General features: G+C 36.1%; 1 protein-coding gene across 1 annotated transcript in view; it reads left to right on the plus strand.

Moving 5' to 3' along the window:
- The window catches only part of LOC140147301 (uncharacterized), a 91,008-nt gene extending 70,082 nt beyond the window's left edge, over positions 1-20,926 (plus strand). The window contains exons 11-17 of the mRNA XM_072169080.1: positions 7,978-8,346; positions 12,610-12,734; positions 14,678-14,879; positions 16,659-16,916; positions 17,848-19,818; positions 20,334-20,416; positions 20,620-20,926. Of these exons, the coding sequence (XP_072025181.1) occupies positions 7,978-8,346; positions 12,610-12,734; positions 14,678-14,879; positions 16,659-16,916; positions 17,848-19,818; positions 20,334-20,416; positions 20,620-20,926 (3,315 nt within the window). The remainder of the gene's footprint in view (positions 1-7,977; positions 8,347-12,609; positions 12,735-14,677; positions 14,880-16,658; positions 16,917-17,847; positions 19,819-20,333; positions 20,417-20,619) is intronic.
- Positions 20,927-23,459: the final 2,533 nt, after the last annotated feature.

A 23,459-nucleotide genomic window follows, 5' to 3' on the forward strand; every position in this document is an offset into this window, starting at 1 on the left:
AAGGTCAAAGGCATTCAATTGTCGATCAAAGATTTATCATTTTCATCCTTTTATGCTGGAAAAGATGCCTGTAACTTATCAATATAATTTCCCTCATTTGGTATGTATGAGAAAATGTACAATCCAAACCACCGCAGGAGTGCAGATATCCAATAAATGTAGTAACCTATTATTTGCTGCAACGACATATCATTCAAGCAGAACAGGGATGTTTTAGTTAAAGACCCATTACCGTGTAGTACTATGAGGTGTGTGCACTTGTTATGTATTTTTGCAGACGGTTGTGTATAGTAGACAGTTCAGCAATGGATCATACAACCAACAACTTCTGCAATACCACCATCAGCAGGCATGTCTTTGATGTTATAACATGAATAATTAACAAGTAGCTGACCCAGCTTTAAGTTTGGCATACATGTCTTTGATTAATCACTTCAAACAACCTGGGTGGTGATTATTAACGCCAAAGGTTTTTTCACTGCTTGCGCAAAAACCGATCCACTCAGTGCATAGGCATGGTGCTTTAGCAGGCTGCCATTTCATGATACCGGCATTCAAAGGGAGGTTGACTAGGATTGGTGAAGATAATTTGATTAAATGGAATGGCTTGGTGTTGCTTGATATCACATTGACAGAATATCATGAATGCCGTACAGTCTCTACAGTCATAGACATGCTTATATTCACTGTGTCCATGAATTTTGATCAACTTAAAGCTGGGTTACAAGCTTCTTTCGTTACCGCTTATTAAAAAGTTCCAACAGATACACTAATTGTAAAACCAATAGAGGGAAATCATCACAATTCTAATAACATTATTAAACTTTGTAACAACACAAACACAAACAAAAAAACCCAAACATGTGATTGTTTTATCAAGATCACTTCCAAGTCATGAATTTGAGCAAGCAAATCTGCTTTTAATCAAATTAAAAAGCATATATATTAGAGTCCGGATATTTTGACATCTCCCTTGCAACAGATGTTTAAATTCCCATAGAATAATGGTCATTTGAGTAGAATTTGACAATGTTTGATAGTTGTTCAAAACTGGTATATTGATTTTTCAGTTTCTGTATTTGTGTTGTATTCTTTCATGTGTGGTGACTCTTGAAATTCACAGTGCATACAACAGAAGTGAATGATTAAATCCTATTGTTGCAATTCAGAAAGGTCAATATTCCAGAGTGTCAAAACTAACAGAATAAAATTACATTTCAAACCATGCGTTAGAGAGTAAACTTTTGATATGGAATGTGATCCTAGAAAACATACATGTTTGTTGTTATGTTTGTTAACCCAAATCTCCTCTTTTGTAACAACTCTCTGGTGCACTGCTTTCAACCCAATGAAGTCATTAGAGTGGACCTACAACCTCCTTAGTAAACATACCATCCCAAATTTCTTTATACTTTCCCAATTTATGAACAAATCATACTTATTTCTCTAATTTGTATTTCTATTGTCATCCCTCCATTTTTTTCTTCTTCAAATTTATCCATATTCTGCAGAAAAACCTCACATAACCTCCGTACAAAATATTTTTAATAACCAAGATTTTTTTTTCTCAATACTCATGTCCTGGAAATGATATCAAGTTTTGTTTCACTTGATTTAGGGAAACGGTACAAGCTAGCTGTAAAATAATACAGATTGGGAAATAGAGTTTTGTGAAAGTCATTGTTTGCTTTTGTTTCAAGCGAACTTAATAAATATCTGTATTTTAATTTATTTGCCACATCCAAAATAATTTAATGTACAGCAGATACGAGAATTACATTGTTCAATATTATTTAAAAACATACTGAAGGACTGGTTCGAACGAGGAATTCATAGACATACATACTAATATACCTGCCACCATTAAAGAGGTTTACGGTCACTTTACCAATAAAATACATTTCAATTATATTTTGGATGTTGAAGTAAAATGACTGTATACCCTTTAATTTTATCCTTTTAAGGGATCGAATAGCAACGTTTGCAGAGTATTTTTTGTGGGACATGAGAGCACATCAGACACATCAAATTCCATTCTGAATATGAGGAATGTCTTTCTGATATCAAATAATTTTGATTTTTTTTTTTAATTTGAGATATACAAATTTTATGGCAAATTATTAAAAATAGATAATGATATGTAATTAAAGTGTATGTAGCTGGGAGGAAAATCCATCCATCATTTGAAAATTTGGACCTTTCTTATATACATTTCCCCCCCCCCAAAAAGATCTAGGACATTCCTCGCATTCAGAATGCAATTTGATGTGTCTGATATGCTCTCATGTCCCACAAAAATATTGTGCCAATGTTGCAATCCGATCCTTTAATTTCCCTAATCCACTAAATCCAGAATTATGTAGATGTCAGGGTAGCTGCTGTACATCTCTAGTTTTATGTCACTATTTTCTCATCATTTTTCATTTGACGTTCATCTTTGAACACAAGTTAATGAAATTTTAAGATGGAAATTTGTTTATCTAGCATATCAAATATAGATTTAAGTGGTTGATTCTGAGTTTTGTAAATGTCAATGTTTGCAGGAACACTTCAAGTAATTCAACTGCATCATATAAAGACGGTATTTGATGTGAATCAAATTCTACCTTTTGTGTGCATTGAAGAGTATTTAATTATTATTAGAGGATGCAGATTGGCTTTTCATTAATTGCAATGGCAATATTGCACATCATGTGGGTTATTTCCATTCATTTCTTTTTCTGAAACATTACAATTTAAAAGTTTTTCATTAGACTCTGAAAATATTAAAATTAGCAATCTAACTATAGAAACATTCACATTTTTTCAGTGTCTGAATTTTACATGCATTTATGATATTCATGATGAACTAATATGGCAGTTTGTGTCATTTCTTTGCTGTTTATTATAACATGTTTAATGCTGTTAACCAAGAGTGCTTTCATCATAAACATTTTACCATTTCAGAATTGACCTTAATGTTTTCAAAAACCAAGCCCAATCATGCTTTAAACCTTTTTTATGACCACTATTTTTGTCTTGACTATTACTAGTAATTGAATCATTTTTTGGCTTATAGTCTGTGTAAACATATCAAGACCATTTTATCAAGCATGGTAGCTTTACCTTTTGTACCTTTTGTTTGCAAGCTGTAAGTTTAATAAACTCATCTAACCTTACAGTGGCTTGATGTGACCAGCTATTTCTCATTTTCTCTCTCTGACAGATTATATTATTTCCAACTACAAGAATCAGATTATTTTCTGATTTTTTACCATTAATTATTCAACAATCATAATATACAATTTTTTCATTTAGTCATTAAAATTTTTGCCCAAGGAGTGCTATGTCTCCAAAGTAGCTTGTCTGGATGTCGTAAACAAATACTTACTTTGAAGTAAACAGTGTCAGACTTTGTTGAATTTAAAAGCTCACAAATTTATGCTCTTTGCATTGATTCTGTTTTTTTGTTAAATTTTAAACTTGCGTTTTGATGGATTTGTTTGTAAGTATTAACAGATAAGTGTCACTCCCAACTTGTGACAAAGTAATCTACATTCAGTTGAAATTTTAAATGAAGAGTTGCCCACAATTTGTGTGAATATTGTTTCTTCAGTATACGCATTATCACTGTTATTCTGTGAAATTTAATTTGTCAGTAAGTCTAGGTTATCAAAACAATCCAACATTAGCTTTGTCAAATTCAACATATTAATCAGAAAATAATCTGATTCTTGTAGTTGGAAATAATATAATCTGTCAGAGAGAGAGAAAAGCTAGAAATAGCTGGTCACATCAAGCCACTGACTGTAAGGTTAGATGAGTTTAATAAACTTACAGCTTGCAAACAAAAGGTAGAGAGAGGATTCTGGGAATATGTTATCATAACACTTGTAAAGATATGACATGCAGCAATAATGAAGCAACACTTGTTCAATCATACTATTAATCACACGGTATGATACAGCAGATTTTCAAGTAATTTTATGTACCCATTCTATAAGACATACTGTGACGGTTTGGTGTGAAATTAATTCAATGATCTCACAGTTTCAAAATTGTATCATTGGATTGAGATGATGGCGATAGATAGGTTTAAGATAGCTGTGTTCAGGGGAAACCATTTGGCCATGATGCATTCTGGTGCATATCCATTTTCTAGTCGGCCGTAAAGCCATGTGATGTGATGTTAAAGGAGTTAAAGCTGTGAACCATTAATAGCAAAACAGAGTGTTGTCAGGAATCATTATACACCCGATCTATTAGATCTCACTAATATTGCGCAGTCCTTGATCGCTTAGTATGGCTTTCAGGGAAATCGCATCGTACCTGGTCAGGTATAAATCATGCGGCAAGTACGTCCTCCAGTTAAGTGATGCTGTTGCAGACAGAAGCTACGTATATTTCATGGACAATTTTGAAATCAAATACACGAGTTTTTGTTTGTGAATCCGTTGATGTATTTGTAAATCTTTCTCTTAAACAAGCAGCAGTGTTTGTGAAATACTATGAGATTGCGCTACAAGTGCAATTACATCCACTTTATTTCCTCAGACTTGAGAATGCATAGCTTAGAGTAAAATCCATGGATAAACTCTAAAACAAAATTCAAAATCCATTTTGTATTATTTGTACTGTTCTTTAACTTTAACTGTAAAAAAATTATTATTTAGATGTTTACTCAGAATTTGCTATGAATAGAAAACAATTCTAGGCAAACTAAAAGATCAAACTAATTTTTTTTTTTTGAATAGATAAAACTATTGATTTTTATTAATCATTGCTTAAGCTATTCAGCTAATATCTATATCTCAGAAATAAATTAGTAAATTTTTAAAGGTAGTAATTTAAAAATGCATTTAGCTAGAATACATCAATTATGATTCCATATTGCTCTGAAGAATAAAAATAATAATGATAGTAATGAGAATGATGTGTTAAAAATAGATGAGGCTGGACAAAAGTACTTCTCAACTCTGCTAACCCAAAATATTTTTTAGTTGTGGAACAAATATATATTTAGGCTTCCTGCTTCTCCTACTGACTGACTAAAACATTTTTAGCTTATGTAATATGTAACAACTGTGTTTGTTTGACCCTTAGATTTTAGTCCCTTTTACTAATGGAATTACAAATATTTATGTAAAATAACCAATATTTAGTTCATTGGAGAACATACGTTACCAGAAACACGTAAACCTTTTTATTCAGCCTTTAAAGCAAGATCAATAGCAAATATAAGATATAGCTAGGTTGAGAGAATTCCAGGAAATTGTTTCCACCTACTGTTCGAAGTGTTTCTTAAATACTAATCAATAGAAGTTGTCTTATCTCTTTCTTGCAAGGTTAATCAAATTAATGGGAATTGAACGAACTGAATTCACTCTGTAATGTTTTTGTCTTGAATCAGAAATTTTTGGTCAGGTGAAGTAGGATTTAACCTTTTCTATCGAATCCAGAAGTGGTAATTAATAATTTAAGTTTAGTCATGTAGTGAATCTTAAGAGCATGTAGGAAGGTATAAAATCTTCATTTATTCATGAGATGAAATTGAATACTCCCCTTGTTCTGCTTTATCTAACCCCAGGATATCTCGTACATTCAATGCAGTGCTGATAATAGTACACCCAACCTAAATGTCTGGCTGCATGCCTAATTAAATATATACCGGCAAACTAAAGTAGTTTCTATAAAGAGCACTGTGCTGTGAAGTCATTTTATTTTTTGCCTTTTTTTTATATTTGAATTATGGGTGGCTAGTTCAGGCAGACATAAAAAAAGCATATAGCGGAAATAGTTAAATACATAAGGCATTTATGACATGAGTCACATTGCTATTTATGCACTAGTATTTTAATATAGTTCATGTAAAAGGAATTCAAAAGAATTTGAGGAAGGGGTGACTGAATTCTAGCTCCCTGAATGATTCAATTTAGATTGATTACAGTGCTGCTTTAAAAACTTTTTTTTAATGATTCAATATGATATCAGTTACTCTCAGCCTGTTTCAGTTCATGAATCTTCCCCTTCTTGAGTTGCACACATTGATTAATAGCAATATATCAGTTTTCCTGAAGAAATTGAATTAGTAGTGTAGAGATAGCGAAAAATAGAAAGGGGAGTTGTTTTGAAATGAGTTATATCCTGTAGGTGGATCCAAACAAGAAACTCAACATTTCCTAGTCGTTAACAGCACCAAAATTTCTTATTAAACGCGTAGGATCGGGAACCAGAATCTTGTCTTTGATCCAATTTAATTTCACAAATTGCTTTTAATAAGCGCAGAACAGATTTTCTTGTATCACATGCTAGAAGCGCTAATGCTTGTAGCATAATGGCAATTTAAGTAAAAGCTTGACATGTGAAATGGGTAAAAAAATGCATTATTTGCCATTATCTGAATTTCCACAGGGTTTTTCAACATCATTAATGTAGATTATGATTTTGAGTTATCTCTTCATTTTCAGTATCTTTTTATTTGTATTTCCTGAATTTCATTCCCCAACTTGACTTGATAGAGTGATCTAGATAGAATTTGAAACTCGAAAAATAATAATGAATTTGTTATGCATGGGCATTGATAGACTTAGAATTCTACAAATTGTATCAAAATGATAGGCACCCATCTGTTTTTAAGTTTTTCGTCAATGCAACATTGGATTCACTTGAACTGATCAACATTTATAGGATGTTTGTTTCCCCATTAAGTATTGAGGGCATTGAAAGTTTGGATGTGATATCCTGGCCCTTCATCACTAGAATTATATGGTTATCAATCATTTTGATAAAGTTGTCTCGTTTTGAATGGAGTACTGACAGTTTTAAATGCTATAATAGAACATGCAATAGATCTGACAGAATTCCCTGAAATAATACCATTCATGATTGCTCACACACCATCATGGGAGCAACTTCTTAAAGTTTAGAGATTCATGTAGTTGGATTACCAACCAAAAATTAAGTTTGAAATGCCCAGAATCATGAGTCGTTTCCTTCTGGCCTGTGACCTATGGTGACAAGTAATAGAACTCTGATAAAAGACATAAAGGGAAATAAATTGCCGTTACATAACTATTTTGAGGACAGTTTGACCATAAATTTAATGTCTTGGCTGTCATTGGACCTCAAACAGAATTGCTGCAATCTATATTATGACCTGCACCCATTGAGGGTCCCCACCTGTCACATCACAGCAACTCCAGCAATTAATGTGCTTCCTGAGTGGAAATTCTGACTCATTTCACCTATTAGAATCTAGGGTGTATTCCTGCACTAAATAGGCTTATCATTTTGGCACCCAACAACAATTCCTGTACATACTGCAGTATTGTGAGTGTACCATTTGAATTTGTGAGTGCTTTTGGGCTTAAGATTATCTGTGGCAATGTGCATTTGGACACAAGGATTTAAATGAAATGTGTGCATCAAAGGTTCATGTTTGTCAGTTTTGCCAGTATAAATAATGATGAACTGGGTGGGCCTGCAGGTTGTTTCAGATATGGAGTAAATCAAAACAAAAGTAAATTAAGTCCAAGCACTGCATGTAACACAGTTCTAATATAATATATTGCTAGATATTCAACAGACATTGCAAGTGTATTTTTTACAGTGCACATACTTATTTTTTGCATCATGAAAACAAGATTTAATAATTGCATGATAAATCCTGATGATGAATATATAATTAAGAACTAAGATCTGAGATATTAGCAGTGATATATTGCATCATGCATAAGTATACATAGGACATGGATGCATAGGACATGGATGCAGAAAGAACCCCTTCTTATTTTCCATTCTTTTATTTGAACCCCTCTTTTTTCATCATCTTTATGTTCTTCCACTTTCTCATTCTACATTTAGAAGTTAACAAGGAAAATGGTTTACCCTTAACTCCATCTTAAACCAAATTCAAACATTTTCATAAGCTAATGTATTTGGTAAGTAGAAATGTGTTCAAAATGATAATTCATAATCTTCCCTATTTAAATGGTACAGGACAACACCAATGTTCAATATGTCCAGACTACGGCCACCATAGCTCCACAACATGGACAGCAAGAACCTCAGCAACAGACAGTAGCAACACAAGTGGCTTATCAGCAACCACAGCAACAGCAGCCAGTAGTAACACAAGCGGCTTATCAGCAACAGCCAGTAGCAACACAAGTGGGTTATCAGCAACATCAGCAGCAACCACATCAACAGCAGCAGTCAGTAGCAACACAAGTGACTTACCAGCAGCAGCCAGTAGCAACACAAGTGGCTTATCACCAACAGCAGCAGCAGGTGTCGATTACAGCAGGGCAAGTGACCAACGTAGTGCAGCATCATCCAGGAACAAGTTTTTCTGTCACCTATGTTAATGTAAGTTCAACTTTCAGTAGTTTTATCATGTTCTTTCCTGTAATGTAGTAGGTGTGTTGGGTGTGTCGCCGCAGCTCATGATTGCAAAACAGGTAACTAGATGTCAAGAAGTGTCTGTGTGAAAGTTTTGTATGTAAGGTATGGTTGAAATCTGATAAAGAATAGACCAAGCACTAAAGCATTCATCACAAGCCATGACTTTTACCAAGTTCAATTAACTAGAAAGAGAATTCAGTTCCCAACATAGGAGATTAAAAACTTGCAAGGATAAAGCAATATAAACCAAATTGTATGTGACATCACAAATCATTGTGTTGCTCATTTAATGAACTTGTTCATCTCATAGTAATAGGAAGGCATTTATTTTTATCTACCCATAATAATCCTTTTGTAAATATGAGGTTAATTTATTTTGAGGGTATTGTGAAAAATGTGAACATTTTGCCTTGGGACCGAGGAATAATATTCCGAGGTCCAGGCAAAATGTTTAGAGGCCGGTCGACTGCATATCCGTCTTTACGCTTTTCAATACGGAATAAATGCTAACCTCTCGTGACATCATCCAAGCAGTAAAGTTCATTTCCCATTGAAAAGCGTGTAAAGACGGATATGCAGTTTACCGTTCTGTTATATTTTCACAATTCCCGAAAAATAACTGAATGCAAAGTCATTCACTTCAATTTGTTTGATGCCATCTGTATAATATTATCATATTTAAAAAAATTTTACAAGTTTTATTGGATCTCAAGATATTAATGTTACTTTTTAGGGTAACAAAAGTACAAGGTTATGAATAATATGTAGTCCATGATATTTACCATCTTTACCTTGGAAGTTTGTTAGGTGGTTATTTTCCATCATGACCTCTCCTTTATTTGAAGGAGTTAATCAACAAATTGGCAATGTTATGACTCCTCATCCATCATAAGCCACTGATACATTGATGCACCTGTTGTCATCTCCTGCTGATTCTACTGCTGTAATATTTCAATCTAAACTAACTCCACTTTGACGCATTCCAAAAATCAGTATTATACTAGAGCTGCTGTGGCTCAAGAGCCGCGAATGTCAGGCGGTGGTTTCTGATAATGATGACCTCTGCATGACATTTAACCTCAACCATTATGAATAATTTATTTCTCTCAATTAGTTATTTTTGCTGACCCAGTTATATTCAAGTTTAAGCCCAATAGATGACCTCTGTTCCATTTTTTCATGTAGCAAAATTTCAGCTTGATACATTGATACAAGTATAGGGAAATGCATAACTAACTGGACACACAGATATGGATACAAAAGAAGTTCTATATATGAAATACCAAGAAGTATGATTGCACCATGAGTTGAAGCTACCATTTATCAAATAGTGCATAGTGCTAGTCCATAATGCACTACAGTGTTATGTATTATCATGAATGCAGCTAATCTGGCAAGAGATTCTTGTTGTTTGGTTAACTTCATGCTACTGACCCTTGTGTTTTTGACCCCAAGCTGGGTATAACTTAAATTAAGCTTTAATGACCCTTAACCACTATGTGATCTTTGACTCCAATTTGTGTACACCGTATATAAACCTTAGGCCAGTGGTTCTTCTAACCAGGTTTGGTGATCATAGTGTTAGCATTTAGAAGATGACACCTAATACCCCTACATGACCTTTGAGCAGTATTTTGTTTACATTGCATATGAAGCTTGGGTCAGTGATCCTCCTGGTCAAAATTGGCTGAAGCAATTGCCACAAGTAGCATTTTATAAGAGGGTGAAGATTTGACCCATTTACAATATATTAGGAGGTTCACCACCTAGCATAAGTTGCATCACATAACATAATCAAAAGATTTGTATGAAGTCATGTGATTTTACATCAAATCTCATTATTTCAACCAACCTGTTAGATTGTGCTAATCACTGCATAACTTTTATAAACCCAGACAGTCAATAGACTTGCACTGACATGTGCATACACGGTACATTTATCACTAACATTTAAATTGATTAACATAGAGGCTATGTATTTTCTGTAGCATTATTTAGTGACATAGCCATATTGTGTTTCAAGGTGCTTACATTCTTGTTTCAAAACCCTTGTAAAAAGGGGATGTTTCATACTTTGGGGATTAGGACTAAACTCTATGGTAACCTGTGATTGAATATTCCAGGGACTGAAAGAAGTAATTGCAGTAGTTCACATAAAGGGCAGTGTTCTGCTTCATTTCCTGATAGTAAAAGAGTCAGTTTCAGTCATCCATTTACCAAACCATCTTGACTGTTTTACTGTCGGAGAGTCTTATATGCTGCTTTAAAATGAGATCGCAGTGTCTGCAATTGTGGACAAAACCGGTGTTTAATTCAGTCTGAAGGGGAAACTAGATTTCTTAACAAATTTGACATTGTTAGAATTATTGCAGTAGCTGTCATTGAAATGTCCTTGATTATTCGTAATGTGAATATCATTTGAATTCCTTTGAATTTGAGAACAGGGTTTCTGGTTAATCATCGCACATGATTATTTGCTTTTTTAAAGAAGTTGCCTAGAACAAATATTGTATTCACTTGATTGTCAAAGCCATGACAGTGTGAAAAAGGTTTTGAAGGTAGCATAGAATTTACAGATACAATATTTGTTCTGAGTGAGAGTGTGAGATGGGGGGGGTCATGCCTGTGTGGTTTGGGTATGCTTGCATGTGTGATATCTGTACAAAATACAAGCAAAATGACTGGTAAATTGTTTATATATTCGGTGTGCACTTTAAGCATATGCAATCCAGGATCTAGCTACAAAGAGTCACTTTAAGCACCAGAGAGAAACTTGTGTGATATCCAATTTCATGTGCTATGTAATTTGTACTCAAATGTCAAAATCATGAAAATAAGCTGACACTGTCAGACACTTTAGTCTGATCTAATTTAAGCAACTTTATTTTGAGACTGATTTTGACATCTAAAGTTAGAAAGTACAAAATTTGCTAACACACAGCAGGTGTTTTTTCCAATCAATATTTGTATCTTATCGCAAAAAGTGAGTGATTTCCTGGAGACAAATGTAATTTGGCCTCGAATCTGAACTTAACGGGAACCAAATTTTTTGGCTCAGTCATATGAAGTGTTTCCTCCTCAAATTTATGTGTTACTCTGGAAATAGGTTTATGTGTTACCAATCATCAAGGTGCTATATAACTTTATCTGTGTCAAATATTTTAACAAGATGCAAAATGGCGGATGCTTAAGTGCATAGTCGTGTTATATGTTGTGGTCTCATGTCAGAATTTCATATGCCTTTTTTCAGATTTTGACAAGTACCAAAATAGAATGTTACCTGTTTCTGTTTAACTTAATGTGACTGTCAGATAGAGAGTGAATTGGATTACTTGTTTTTCAAATTAAAGTCATCAATAATAAATATGCTAATTTCCTCCCGAATGGAAGCGTATTTTGGCAATCTGCTGTTCCTTTTGTATGGTGTGATTTCAAATGTTTGTCAATATGAGTTTGAGTTTCATTTCAAATATCAGTTTTAATTATCAATTTTAATCAGTATAATTGTCGTGCCTAGGTGCACCTGCCCCTATACATGCAAAACTAATCAAACATGTATCATTTTGTTTTGATAGAATGCTCTGTAAAATCATTAATCCTTGTCTCTTCTTTTTGATGAATACAAGACGACAGTATTGCACATTAACATTATGCTAGCTAGTATTACTGATATAATAGATTATGCAATCAGTACAACTTTAAAATGGGGTGTCATCATTGTCTTGTATGAAACTGCTGAAACCAAGATGGGAAGCATTTTATATTGTGTGCATGTATTCAGGGTGAGAATTCGTTTAAACATTTTCCGTAGCAGTTTTTGGCTAATTCCTCATAATCAGGATACTTCCATATACTAAAGCACTATAAAAAGTGCTATACAAATGCAAATTTGGGTAGCAGTTACTTCAAAATGTGGAGCAAACTGCTATGCGATACAGCCGAATTCGAACCCTGCATGTATTAGACCACCTGTTTGCTGCTTCAACCATTCTTTATTACTGATTCGTGATGCAATGAGAAAGTCACATTATGTATTCCTGCACATATCTCTGTCTCAGTGCTTGGTAAATATAACACAACACACAGTTTTACCAGAATGAGAGAATTACTTTTTGCACTTGGTTAATTGTATTTAAAAACATAGTGTCTCATCTCATGCTCAGTTTTTTACCCAGTTTTAATCAGTTATTTTAATCTTGTTATTTGTTATTGTTGTTGTTGTTACAGCCTACTGTTGAACCTGTAGCTCAAGGCTCCCCTGCTCTAGACAGGAAGGAACTGCCTCCCACAGAGAGCCACAGCAGCAACACCACAGCTCAAGCGGTCTCCTCAGTCTCATCGGCAGAAGACGGGTATGTGAACTGACTTGTCAGGTGTCATCCCAAAGACTAATCAAGAATACTTCCTCATTGTATAATGATATTACCTGATGTATAAAATGTATGCTAACTCAATTTAAACTAGGAAAGTAAGTAAAACTGGAACATAATAATTATGTTGGCCTGGGTTTCATCACATGACTCCACCTTCTTTACACTAATTGATTGAGATCCATATACATATTTGGTCATCTTTTGGCTGTTGCTGTTCACTTTATATATAGCCTGTTGCATTCTGATAAAGCTCTTATGAAATGGGTTGTAGTTAGAGAATAAACGATAGGAATTTTTATTTTGCCTATCCTCTACCGTGTGATAGACGACATGCAGGTCCAATATTTTGAGTAGTGGATGCCAGCGCAGCCGGTATCCACTACGAAAAAAATATTGGACCTGCCTGTCGTCTATCATAGGTAGAGGATAGGCAAAATAATAATTCCTATCGCTTATTCTCATTCTTAGTCAGTTAAATATTATTTTAATAACTGTAAACAATTTTTAAAGCAAAAAATAAGTTACCGTCATAAAAACTCCCCTCATTATAAAATGAACGAAACATGTTTACAACTTTCACGTATTCTGTTGTTGGCGATACTGCTAGCGGCGTCGCGATTCCGCACTAGTCTCACGCATACAGCGCGATACATACGCGCACCTCTACAAGCGTGTAAAGCATTATCAAGACGCATGATGACGTGGGGTCGTCTACGGCCTGATAAACGGCACCGAAATCTTGCGAAAGTGTCCAATCAAAATGTGTCTATGAACTAGACCACTCCCACTGACTAAGAATACATATTCATGCAATGGACTAACAAAATTGAGTTCTTTTGTTTCTATAAAAATTTAAAAAGTATTATTACACTTGAAATTATGTAGATATTAGTGTGCGTGTGAATTATGTACAAACACATAAATGCATGGGCATCTGAAAAATATCTTGCTTATGTGGACAGGATATCTTTTTTAGAATCTGATTTCCATTTAACATGTCTAACCACAAAACTTGACTAAATAACCCCAAGTCTGATCAAATAGAAGGAAGGGCATTAAGGACATAAGTTCCTTGTGGTTAAGAAAAGACAATGTGCAAGATAATGTCATAAGGAAATCACTAATTATTATAAAAGCCTGTATATAGAACAAACACCATGAAAACAACATGTTTTTCTAAACATTGAAGATGAAACATTTCCAAAAATAATTGTGTATATATTTACAATTATATTTATAATTGTCAAGATTAAAAAAGCTTTGGGATCTGACCCCATGCCCTTGGTCAAGTTGCCAAATAATTCACACTTGTGGACGTGATTCCAAGTGTTTTATGTTTCCTACCAAAATGATAAAGTTCATGTTGAGTCTCATTGGTCATTCCCACGTATGACTTTATATTTTCCGTCCCAATTTAATTGACAGTTCTGAAGATTTCCACTCCACTTCCTTGCCATTAGCAACCAACATTTATTTATAGCATAGACAATTCCTCAACTCCTATGATGCTATCAACGCTTAACCCTCCCCCACTTTTCCATGCAAAGTTTTGTTGGTAGCTTACAGAATTCCTTGCTTCAGTTAACTGTTATTCATAGGATGCCATGTGACCACCAATGTTATTTTCCTTTCATTGGGCAAAAAGTTGTAGATAAACAGGTACCAACCTCAAAGAAAATGTATGATTTATTCACTGCTATAAGTCAAAAGTTATGTCTGACCACATATGTAATGTTTGAAATATTGTACTTTAAGAGTACTATAGTGCATGTAGATATGTAGATTATGGGACTTTTTAAAAATCAAATCCTCACAGATGTGAGAAATATGAAGGGTTTCTTATAATGATTTTGCAGTAGCAAAATGTTCCCCTATGTTGATCATGGGTTTTATAATTTGTATTTTGCTTCTTGATTTTGCAGTGTTGAAGGAAAAGTGGAAAAGAAGGACAAGGAAAAGAAAGCTCGGGTAAAGAGCATAAAGGGGAGAAAATTCAAGCTGAGCATCAATTCAAAGGACGAGGACCAGATCGTGGAGTGTGCATTTGAGGCTCAGCACGGCAAGCGGGTCACTTTCAAATTCAGCCTGGAAAATGATGATGCACATGATATAGTGCAAAATTTGGTAGGTGGATTTACTCAATAGACATGGTTCTTACACAGAAAACAACAAAAGTTTACATGTTAGAAAACTTAAATTAACATGTGACAAATTTGAAGAAATGGGACAAGCAAGTGAATATTGCTATAAATAGGTTTATGGCAGTATGATATTTCCTGTGCAGATGGACTTGAGAAATATACTTTTACCTTTTTAGAAACAGGATTGCTTTTATATTCTTTTCACCCACATTTCAATTTCCAAAAAATTGGAAATTAATGTGTGAAAAAAGTATCTTGGCCAATTTTCCAGTGGTCTGGCAGTATTTACACAATATAAAACACCCACATGACACCCATGTATATTATGCATAACTATACAACATTCATATAACAAAATCAGTTTATGCAAATGTCCATGCACATTTGTGTGTGCCATGCACGCAAACTCGCATATGCACTGTCCACATCAGGCATTCTCATGTCGTAAATGTTGGTGCTAAATTATGAGCTGTTATTATAATTCTGACCTGAACCGATAAGAATTACTTTCAGACAGACTTTCAGCAAAGGTACATTGGTCAAAGTAGTTTTGATAATATTTAGACCATGGGTGTATATGTGTCAGCAATATAATACAGGAAAGCGTTACATTTGGCATGGGAATTAAAAAGGAAATAGGTGGAGTTTGGGTGAAATAGTTCAAATCCTGGAAGTTTAAGTAGAACTATCATCCACCTATGGCAATTACAAACCAATATTTTGTCTCTTAATGTGATAAACTAGTAGCATGCCTTTAGCATTTCATTTATCAGGGACAGCGCGATTACTGAGCGATATGCAGTACTTCTATTTGTATAGTCGTATAGGAAAATGTATTCCTAATTAAACCAATTCATCTCAAGGAAACAAAAATTTGCAGTCATCTGTTCAGTAAGTTCCGTTGCCCACATTATGACATAAAGACCAGAACAAACATAGAATGTCTGTCTACTGTACATTGACAACATCTCAAGAAGAGGTGACAAATGATATGTGGGAATGAAGCACGAATGTTTCAAAATGAGTCGTAGTCTTGTATATGGAAAGTGGAAACCCTGTGGGGAATTGTTAATGACAATTGACAGCTATGATAAATTGACCCAGACTGGCTAGCTTTGCTTTCACATGTCTCTGTCATACTTGCATTGCAGCATTAACATAGAACATTCATGTTGTATGTTAGCTAGCCCAGAGATGACTAAACAGAATGGGGGTTAAGTACTCGTTTATCACATTGGCAACTGTTTTCGGTTACACCACATTTTCATGTTGAATGTTTCAGATTTAAAACTTGATAGTACAGCATGACTAAACATGTAGTGTATTCCCTTATATGGAATTGTCTTTCAAGATTAGTGTATGATTTGTTTTATAGTAACCCCCTTTGACATCAACAATTAAACACCTCAAAAAATAAGACATGCTTGAATATGACATGGTGATAATGGAAAAAGATTCACAATTGTAACATGAATGAATGTTGCAAGATAACACTTGTTAGAAAATGGAGAGGGCACTCTTTTCAAAATAACATTAATTCATGTTAAGTCTGTGACTCAGAATGAATGGATTACTTTGTCTCCCTGGAGGATGTGTGGTTACCATTTTGATTATGTTGTAGCTGGAAACTGGATTACAAGTAGGTAGCTTAAAGGCACCGCTAAAATTGGGGATGAAATTATGATTAATGACCAAGATTGTTTTATAGCAGGTAGTCAACAAGTATTAAGAAATAATTTGTCATACATTTTTCCAATTGCAGACTGAAAGTAACCTCATCTCTCAGAATAGTGCCAATGTATTCCTTGAGCAGCTGCAGAAAACGTGGGAAGAGGCAAGAAAGATGAATCCCACTCCACCAGTTCAAACTTATCCAGAAGAAACAGCAGCAGCAGTAACAGCCGCTAGTGGTGAAGCCCTGCAGGCTCCTAGTCCACAAACAGTACCAGAGACCCTTTCAGGGCCTCCATCTGGGGATACATCTGCTACACAGAGCTCAGATGATCAGAGCCCTCCTCAGGTAATAATGTGATTTCCAACATTAACAGCTTCCTTATTCTTGCATTTTATTTATTAAGTAGCCCATATTATTCTACAGGCATTCTAAGAACTATGTACCCAAATCAGTTATCTAAGTTAGATACTTACTAAACATGAGTGTTCCTTGATGCAGCCAAATAATGCAGCTGTTTGTCATTGGAGGTTAACACCCGACAATAAATAAGGAGATTCCACCGGGAATCCAGCCAGGCTCAAACAAACTGCTTTGTGAATGCGGTTCATGGTCATGTATATCAGATACTTAATGATTGACCCTTTATGTTCCTGTTTTAATTTATTAATTATATGGTTCCCCCCGTCAAGGATTTTAGAAAATTGATACGGTCACTTAGGCTTTTTTATTCATTATTGCCCACCAATCATTATTTTGATACATTTAGTGATGGACTTTTTCAGTGATCACACCTGAATCAAGCATAAAACATGTTTTGAAAGTATTTTGCGACAGTTTAAACATGTGATTGTTATTTAAAAAATTTGAAACACTTAAAAATATAGCAACATCTTGGAGTATGGCAAGCATAAGGAGGTCACACAAAAAATGTCATTATTAATCATATACCTTGCCTCCATTGATCTGAAATGTTGCCCAAATCATCAGAAGATATGATTGGTATTTTGAACAGATAAAAATACAGATGTTTCTTAAAATAAATTTTCAACAAAATAATGAAAGATTTAGCAAAAAAGAAAAATTGTGCTGATGGGAACCATATAATCAACTTCCATTGTCTTGGCTTTATTTATCCAAATTATGCAGCATGCAGCTGTTCAAAGTTGTCATGGTGCACTTTTTTGCCGATTAAACAAACGTCCCAGAAAACTCATAGGTGTTATTTTGCTCAAATCTAACAAGATGAAATTCTATTTCTTTTTCCTTGTTACCTTAGATCTCTGGAAGCCGAGTACCTGAAGCAGCATTTGGCACGTCCGCTACTCCGGTTGATACTAGTAATGCCACCGCTCCGGGTTCTCCCAGAAAGGAAGTAGTGAACAGGTCTGGTAGTCCACCGGAAAATGTGCACACAGTAAAGGATGATAGTGTGGAACAGATCTTAAGACCAAGGCAACAATCTGAACCACTTCCTGCAACAAGGCCTATTATATCACCAACAAATGGCGGAGAAGTAATTCAACAACAACCCCAGCAACCACCACAGTTACAGCAGCAACCACAAGGAAATGTTAATGGTAACGGCAATGTCATTGCTCCTCAACCTATATATCCAAACCAAGGAGGAGTGCCACAAGGATTTGTACAACCTGTCAATAACTTCCCACATGCCACAAGTGCTCCAGCTTTATCTGATCAGAATACTGTATGGGTCCAGGGAGGTGCACAGACCCAATTTGCACATCCTCAACCACCACAAAATCTAGTACAGCCAGGGGGCAACCTCTTGAGTCAGCCTGGTACACCAGCTCCAAGCCAGGCTACAACACCAGCCCTTTCTCAACCTGTTACACCAAGTATGGTGGGTCAACCAGTGACCACTATGTCACAGCAGCCAGTAGCTGGGCAAAATGGTCATACTGCTACAACAGTGAGTGCTTCACAGCAGTCTTCATCCAAAAAAGGGAGCACCATAGAGAATTTACGTTATCAGCTTAGTAAATTGCACCGAGGTCAATCCCAGCCACCAACACCAGTACATACCCCTCATCCAACAGCAACCTCTGAGGCGATTCCAGCAACTCAATCAAATACAGTGTCGGATGCAGCAACAAGCATATCACAACAGACATCTGGAAACCCTTCCCAAGTAATCCCTCCCACAGGCCAAATGCCTGGCCCTCAACGTCAACTTTCTCAACCAGGCATGCTGGATCATCAAATGCACCCCCATGCAGTTCCTATAAGTGTTAGCGCTAGTGCCCCCAGTCTTGATGTGAATGCAGCTGAATTGTATCTAGATAGGAGGAAATCTGATGGTGAAGTATTGAAATCTGGTGCGGGAAGATTCCAGGTGGAGAGAGTGGTGGAGGAGGATCCCATTGACACAGATTCAAGCAATGAGGGTGCACGTGTTGAGTGGACTATATCAGATGAATCGCTGGTTATTGATGACAAGAGACCAAGAGCACATTCAGATGTACCGAGAGTGCATCCTGATGTAACGAGAAAGTCTTCCAATGAATTAAATGCAAATGTAACTTCCACAGTATCAGACACTGCCAAGCCAGTCACTGTAAAAGGGCGATTCCAGGTGACCCCTACAGACCCAGATGTTTTGCCTCCCACTGCTCGCTCATCAGATGGGCAACCCAGCCCCGAAGTGAAGGAAGTGGTGACTAGCCTGGTTACGCAGACAGCGCAGAATATTGATCATGATAAGACATCCCCAGGAGCAAGTCCAACTCATGCTGTCCCTAAACCACAGACTGTGAAACAGGGACGTTTCAAAGTATCACAAGTGTCTGTAAAAGAGGATTTGGCTGCAGCTGTAGACCGAGTAAATGCTGAAAATGCAGCAAGCAAACAGCAAGCAGCTGCTGCTGCAGCAGCAGCAGCACAGCAAGTTGAACCAAAAAGACCATCACTATCATCAACCCCTCCCATACAAGTGGAAGGCAATGTTGTTTTTGACTCTGAGCCCTCTCCAAGGGAGGGCACCCCAACACGAACACATGTGGAGAGGAAGAGCAGTTTGGTGAGTTCTGTAAGCAGTGGAAGAGGAACACCAGACAGTACAATTGCGGATACAGTTCCACCAAACCAGGTTGTGACGACTGATACGATGGGTTATCCCACCGGCAGGTATCCACAGCAGCAACAGCAACAGCAGCTACAGCAGATGATGACAGGAATACCTACATCCCAAGTGACACCACCTGATAGGTCCAACTCACCTGGATCTGTGGTAAGTTTGAAATAAGTTGCAGTCATCTTTAAACATCAGGAGTCGGTTCATTTTATAGGAAGTACTTCATGATAATTTTGAAAGACTTCTCTAAAATTATTTATAGTAAATGATCAATGATAGTGGTGATAGAGCATGACAATCTCTGGTGCTGTATAATTTTGTGTCAAGTTCTCTGCATATTCAGGAATTCATGAGGTCATTTGCACATTAGCAAATAGAATCAATTCACTTGACCACTTTAGCACAATAACCAATGAACATTCTATGTATAGTAGTAGGCCTATGCTAGAGCAAAATGATGTGCAAATTTTCTGCTTATTCATGAATATTAAAGCTCATTTTACAAACTGCTGGTGCTCTAGTATAGATGCCTTCAGTTTCCTGTTCATACAAAGTGTTTAGGTGATAAATTGTTATTTTTGAAAACATGTGAGGTTTCCTGTAAAAGCCTTTATTTATGAATTTTAATTTCAGAAATATTAAATTATCCATATTATTGCTTGTTTTTGTAGGCTGCTCAAGCTGTAGTAAATGCTAGCCAATTTAGCTTAAGTCCAGACAGTGAAGATAAAGAGCTACATGAGATCCTGCAAAGGTAAGACAATTGTACCAAACCTAGTAAAACAATTTCAGTTATCTAAAACCGTTTTTTAATAATTATATTTTTTGATTGCTTAGTGTTAATAGATTATTACTGTCCCGTAGGAGTGAAATATTGAATATATTTGAAATGTCCTCACAATATGATATATGTTGAAATGACTTCACACTTGTTTTCATTCATTATTTTGTGTACAGACACCAAGAAGAAAGAAAAACAATGGAAGCCCGTCACCGTGAAGAAATCATAGAGCATATGAAATCTAAGCGGATACAAGCACCTATACAGAGTCCTCCCTTTATTGGCTATGGTGGCTATGGCTACAGCTACATTCCCATGGCTCCTGCTGGTTATATGATGGCTCCGCATCCTCATGACCCGGCAGCAATGTTTTCTTCAATGATTCCGTATAGTGGATTCCCCCATCAGTATGGTCAAGGACCGCCGATGCCTCACATGGGAAGAGGAAGCCTCCAACACTTCCTGCTGGAATGGTATCTGTAGCAAGTGGGCGAATCCCATGCAGTTAATGTATGGCAGCAGGATGCAAATTCCTCCTGGGTATGGCATCGCCATGCATTAGATGCTTCATTACTAGCACCAACATCGATGCCTTCTCATACGAATGTCACAAGTGGTTTACCTGGCTCTGAACTAGTAGCATCAATGCCTACACAAAGTAATTATACTGCTGCTCCAATGGGAAGTAGTTCTCATACGAGCCTCACAAGTAGTTTACCTGGCTCTGTACTGGCTGCTGGAATGACTGGACTGATACATCGAAGCAACAGTTATCCGTCTATGGAGCAGCAATTTCCTGGTGCGTTTGACCAGCAAAATGCTCCTGTTATGCATACTCCTGACAATGTTCCTTTGCAACAGGTGCAGACTAGTGTACAGCAACCCATCCCACCAACATCAATCCCAGCCTCTGACATAGGGGTGTCCTTACAGCACAGTACCAGTTCAAGTCAAATGATTACAACGACTAATGTAGCACAAACCAATCCTGTGAACACTGCTTTATCATCAACAGAGAATAGACAAACTGTTCAAGTAGCTAGTAATCTCCCAAATGTAGCCCCTGTTTCTGCACCAACAGATTCCAGAACAGCAGAAATGTTTGCAGCTCCAGCTCCATATGTAGACACAAGGCAAGATGATCAGGCAATGGCAGCAGGAGGGCCAAAGAAAGGTGTCTTTACCGATGATTTCCACCGGTTAGCAGACCTAAGCGCCGCAACCCCTCAAGTTGTAAGACAAGATGGAAAGAAGATCACATTGAATGAGCTGAAGATAAATAAGATGAAAGCAGACCTCAATGTGAATCCAAATGGTACTGCAAAATCGCAGGGGCAGCCTGTATTCGGCCAAACTGGAAATGGAGATACCAACAAGTAGATGAAAGTTCTGCAACTCGATAAATGATAATTATATGTATCCACAGTACCTGTATAATAGCATTGCTTTGTATTGAGAAAAAACTTGTAGATAAAATTGCGTGCTTTCTTCAGAGTGAAAGATGAAATGCATTATTCTTATATCAATTTTGTTGTTTATTCTTTATTTGGTAAAGTTTACATTATTGTTATTTTGCCTCTTGTTTGGAGAAAGTTGAAAAAAAAAGCTGTAAATGATTTCTTCAGAATGAGGGTTTTGATTATACTAGAACTTGTCCAAAGTTCGTTAAGCATTCCACTTTTTTCGGTTATTTTGAGTGCCGTTGCTGTAGTAACCATGATTAGCCCACCAACTTTTGTAAAAGCTTTGTGTTCTACAGTGACAGCATAATAATACAATGCAGTGAGCATGGCAGATTTCTGCTAATCTGTACTTTGTTTACCCTGTGTTTGTTTAGTGGCGTCGGTGTGGTTGTGCCACAAGTATGCCAACAAAATGCCTTATTACGAGTGTGTATATGCTCGGCAGGATTAGGTCAGCGGACTCAATTCTATACGGCTACCAGCACAATATACCCCCACGTCACGACCAAATTCGAGGTGTAACAAAATCTATATGCCTTGAGAAGTGGAAGGAGTGGGAAAATACAGGTGGATGATGGTTCTGTGTATTTACATGTCAAAGAAGCATACCCAGATGAATACTTGTATTCCTTACACCTGTGTTTTCTTAAGGTTGATAGGTGTGAAATTTAACATGAATCTCTCCTCCCAAATATTACCTTCTACATGTAGTAGCAAGGTAATGTTTTGTGCTCCAAAGTAATCATGGTGTGCAAGTCGGCTATTCATGGCGTTCTAAATAGTCAACAAGGAATGTGGTTTTGATCACGATACTGACAAAACTTCATTGTGACTTATATACCTCAGAATGCCTGCCATTGTAGCATCGCTGGTGATTATCAAGGCATTTAATGCTTTGAAAACAAGTTTGTCATGGCTTTATTTTTTTCTGAAGTGCAATGTAATTTTTATCATACCTCAATATGGGAAATTCCCATCAGTTTTTTCATTCGACATGTCAGCCATGATGTTGTTTACAATGTATTCATGTTAAATTTCACATGCAAAATGAAACCACTGCTTTATTATTATATTATTATTGTTAGTACTGTTGTATTGCTGTAATGTAAGTAAATTACCCATAAATGGTCGTAACTGTCTGCTAGATCATACTGAAAAAAGCTCAATTTGTAAAGAAATAGCCCTGGCAAACCAATGCCAAAATGGAAACTGAATCTGTAGGAATTATATATGTAGAGGATGCTATTCACTAAATGCCAAAATTGTAAATAGTATATATATATATAATATTATTTTGTATTTTCCCCCAAGTTTAACAGACATTCTTCAGTTCTGCAACACACATAGTGGAAACATTGTAATTACCCTCGGATGGTTTCAAAATTGAGATGGTTTCAGATATTTAAGGCAGGTGATTGTGATGTAGTAACTGATCGGTGAAAGGTCCTTTTGAAACTCCGTTGTGCATTATGATGCAAAACACCTATCAATATAAAAGTATACATAGGTACCCTGTTAAATGTTCATATATAAGCGCAATGCAATGGCGTGTG

This window comes from Amphiura filiformis, chromosome 3 (assembly GCF_039555335.1).
Source record: "Amphiura filiformis chromosome 3, Afil_fr2py, whole genome shotgun sequence".
Classification (NCBI taxonomy): domain Eukaryota; kingdom Metazoa; phylum Echinodermata; class Ophiuroidea; order Amphilepidida; family Amphiuridae; genus Amphiura; species Amphiura filiformis.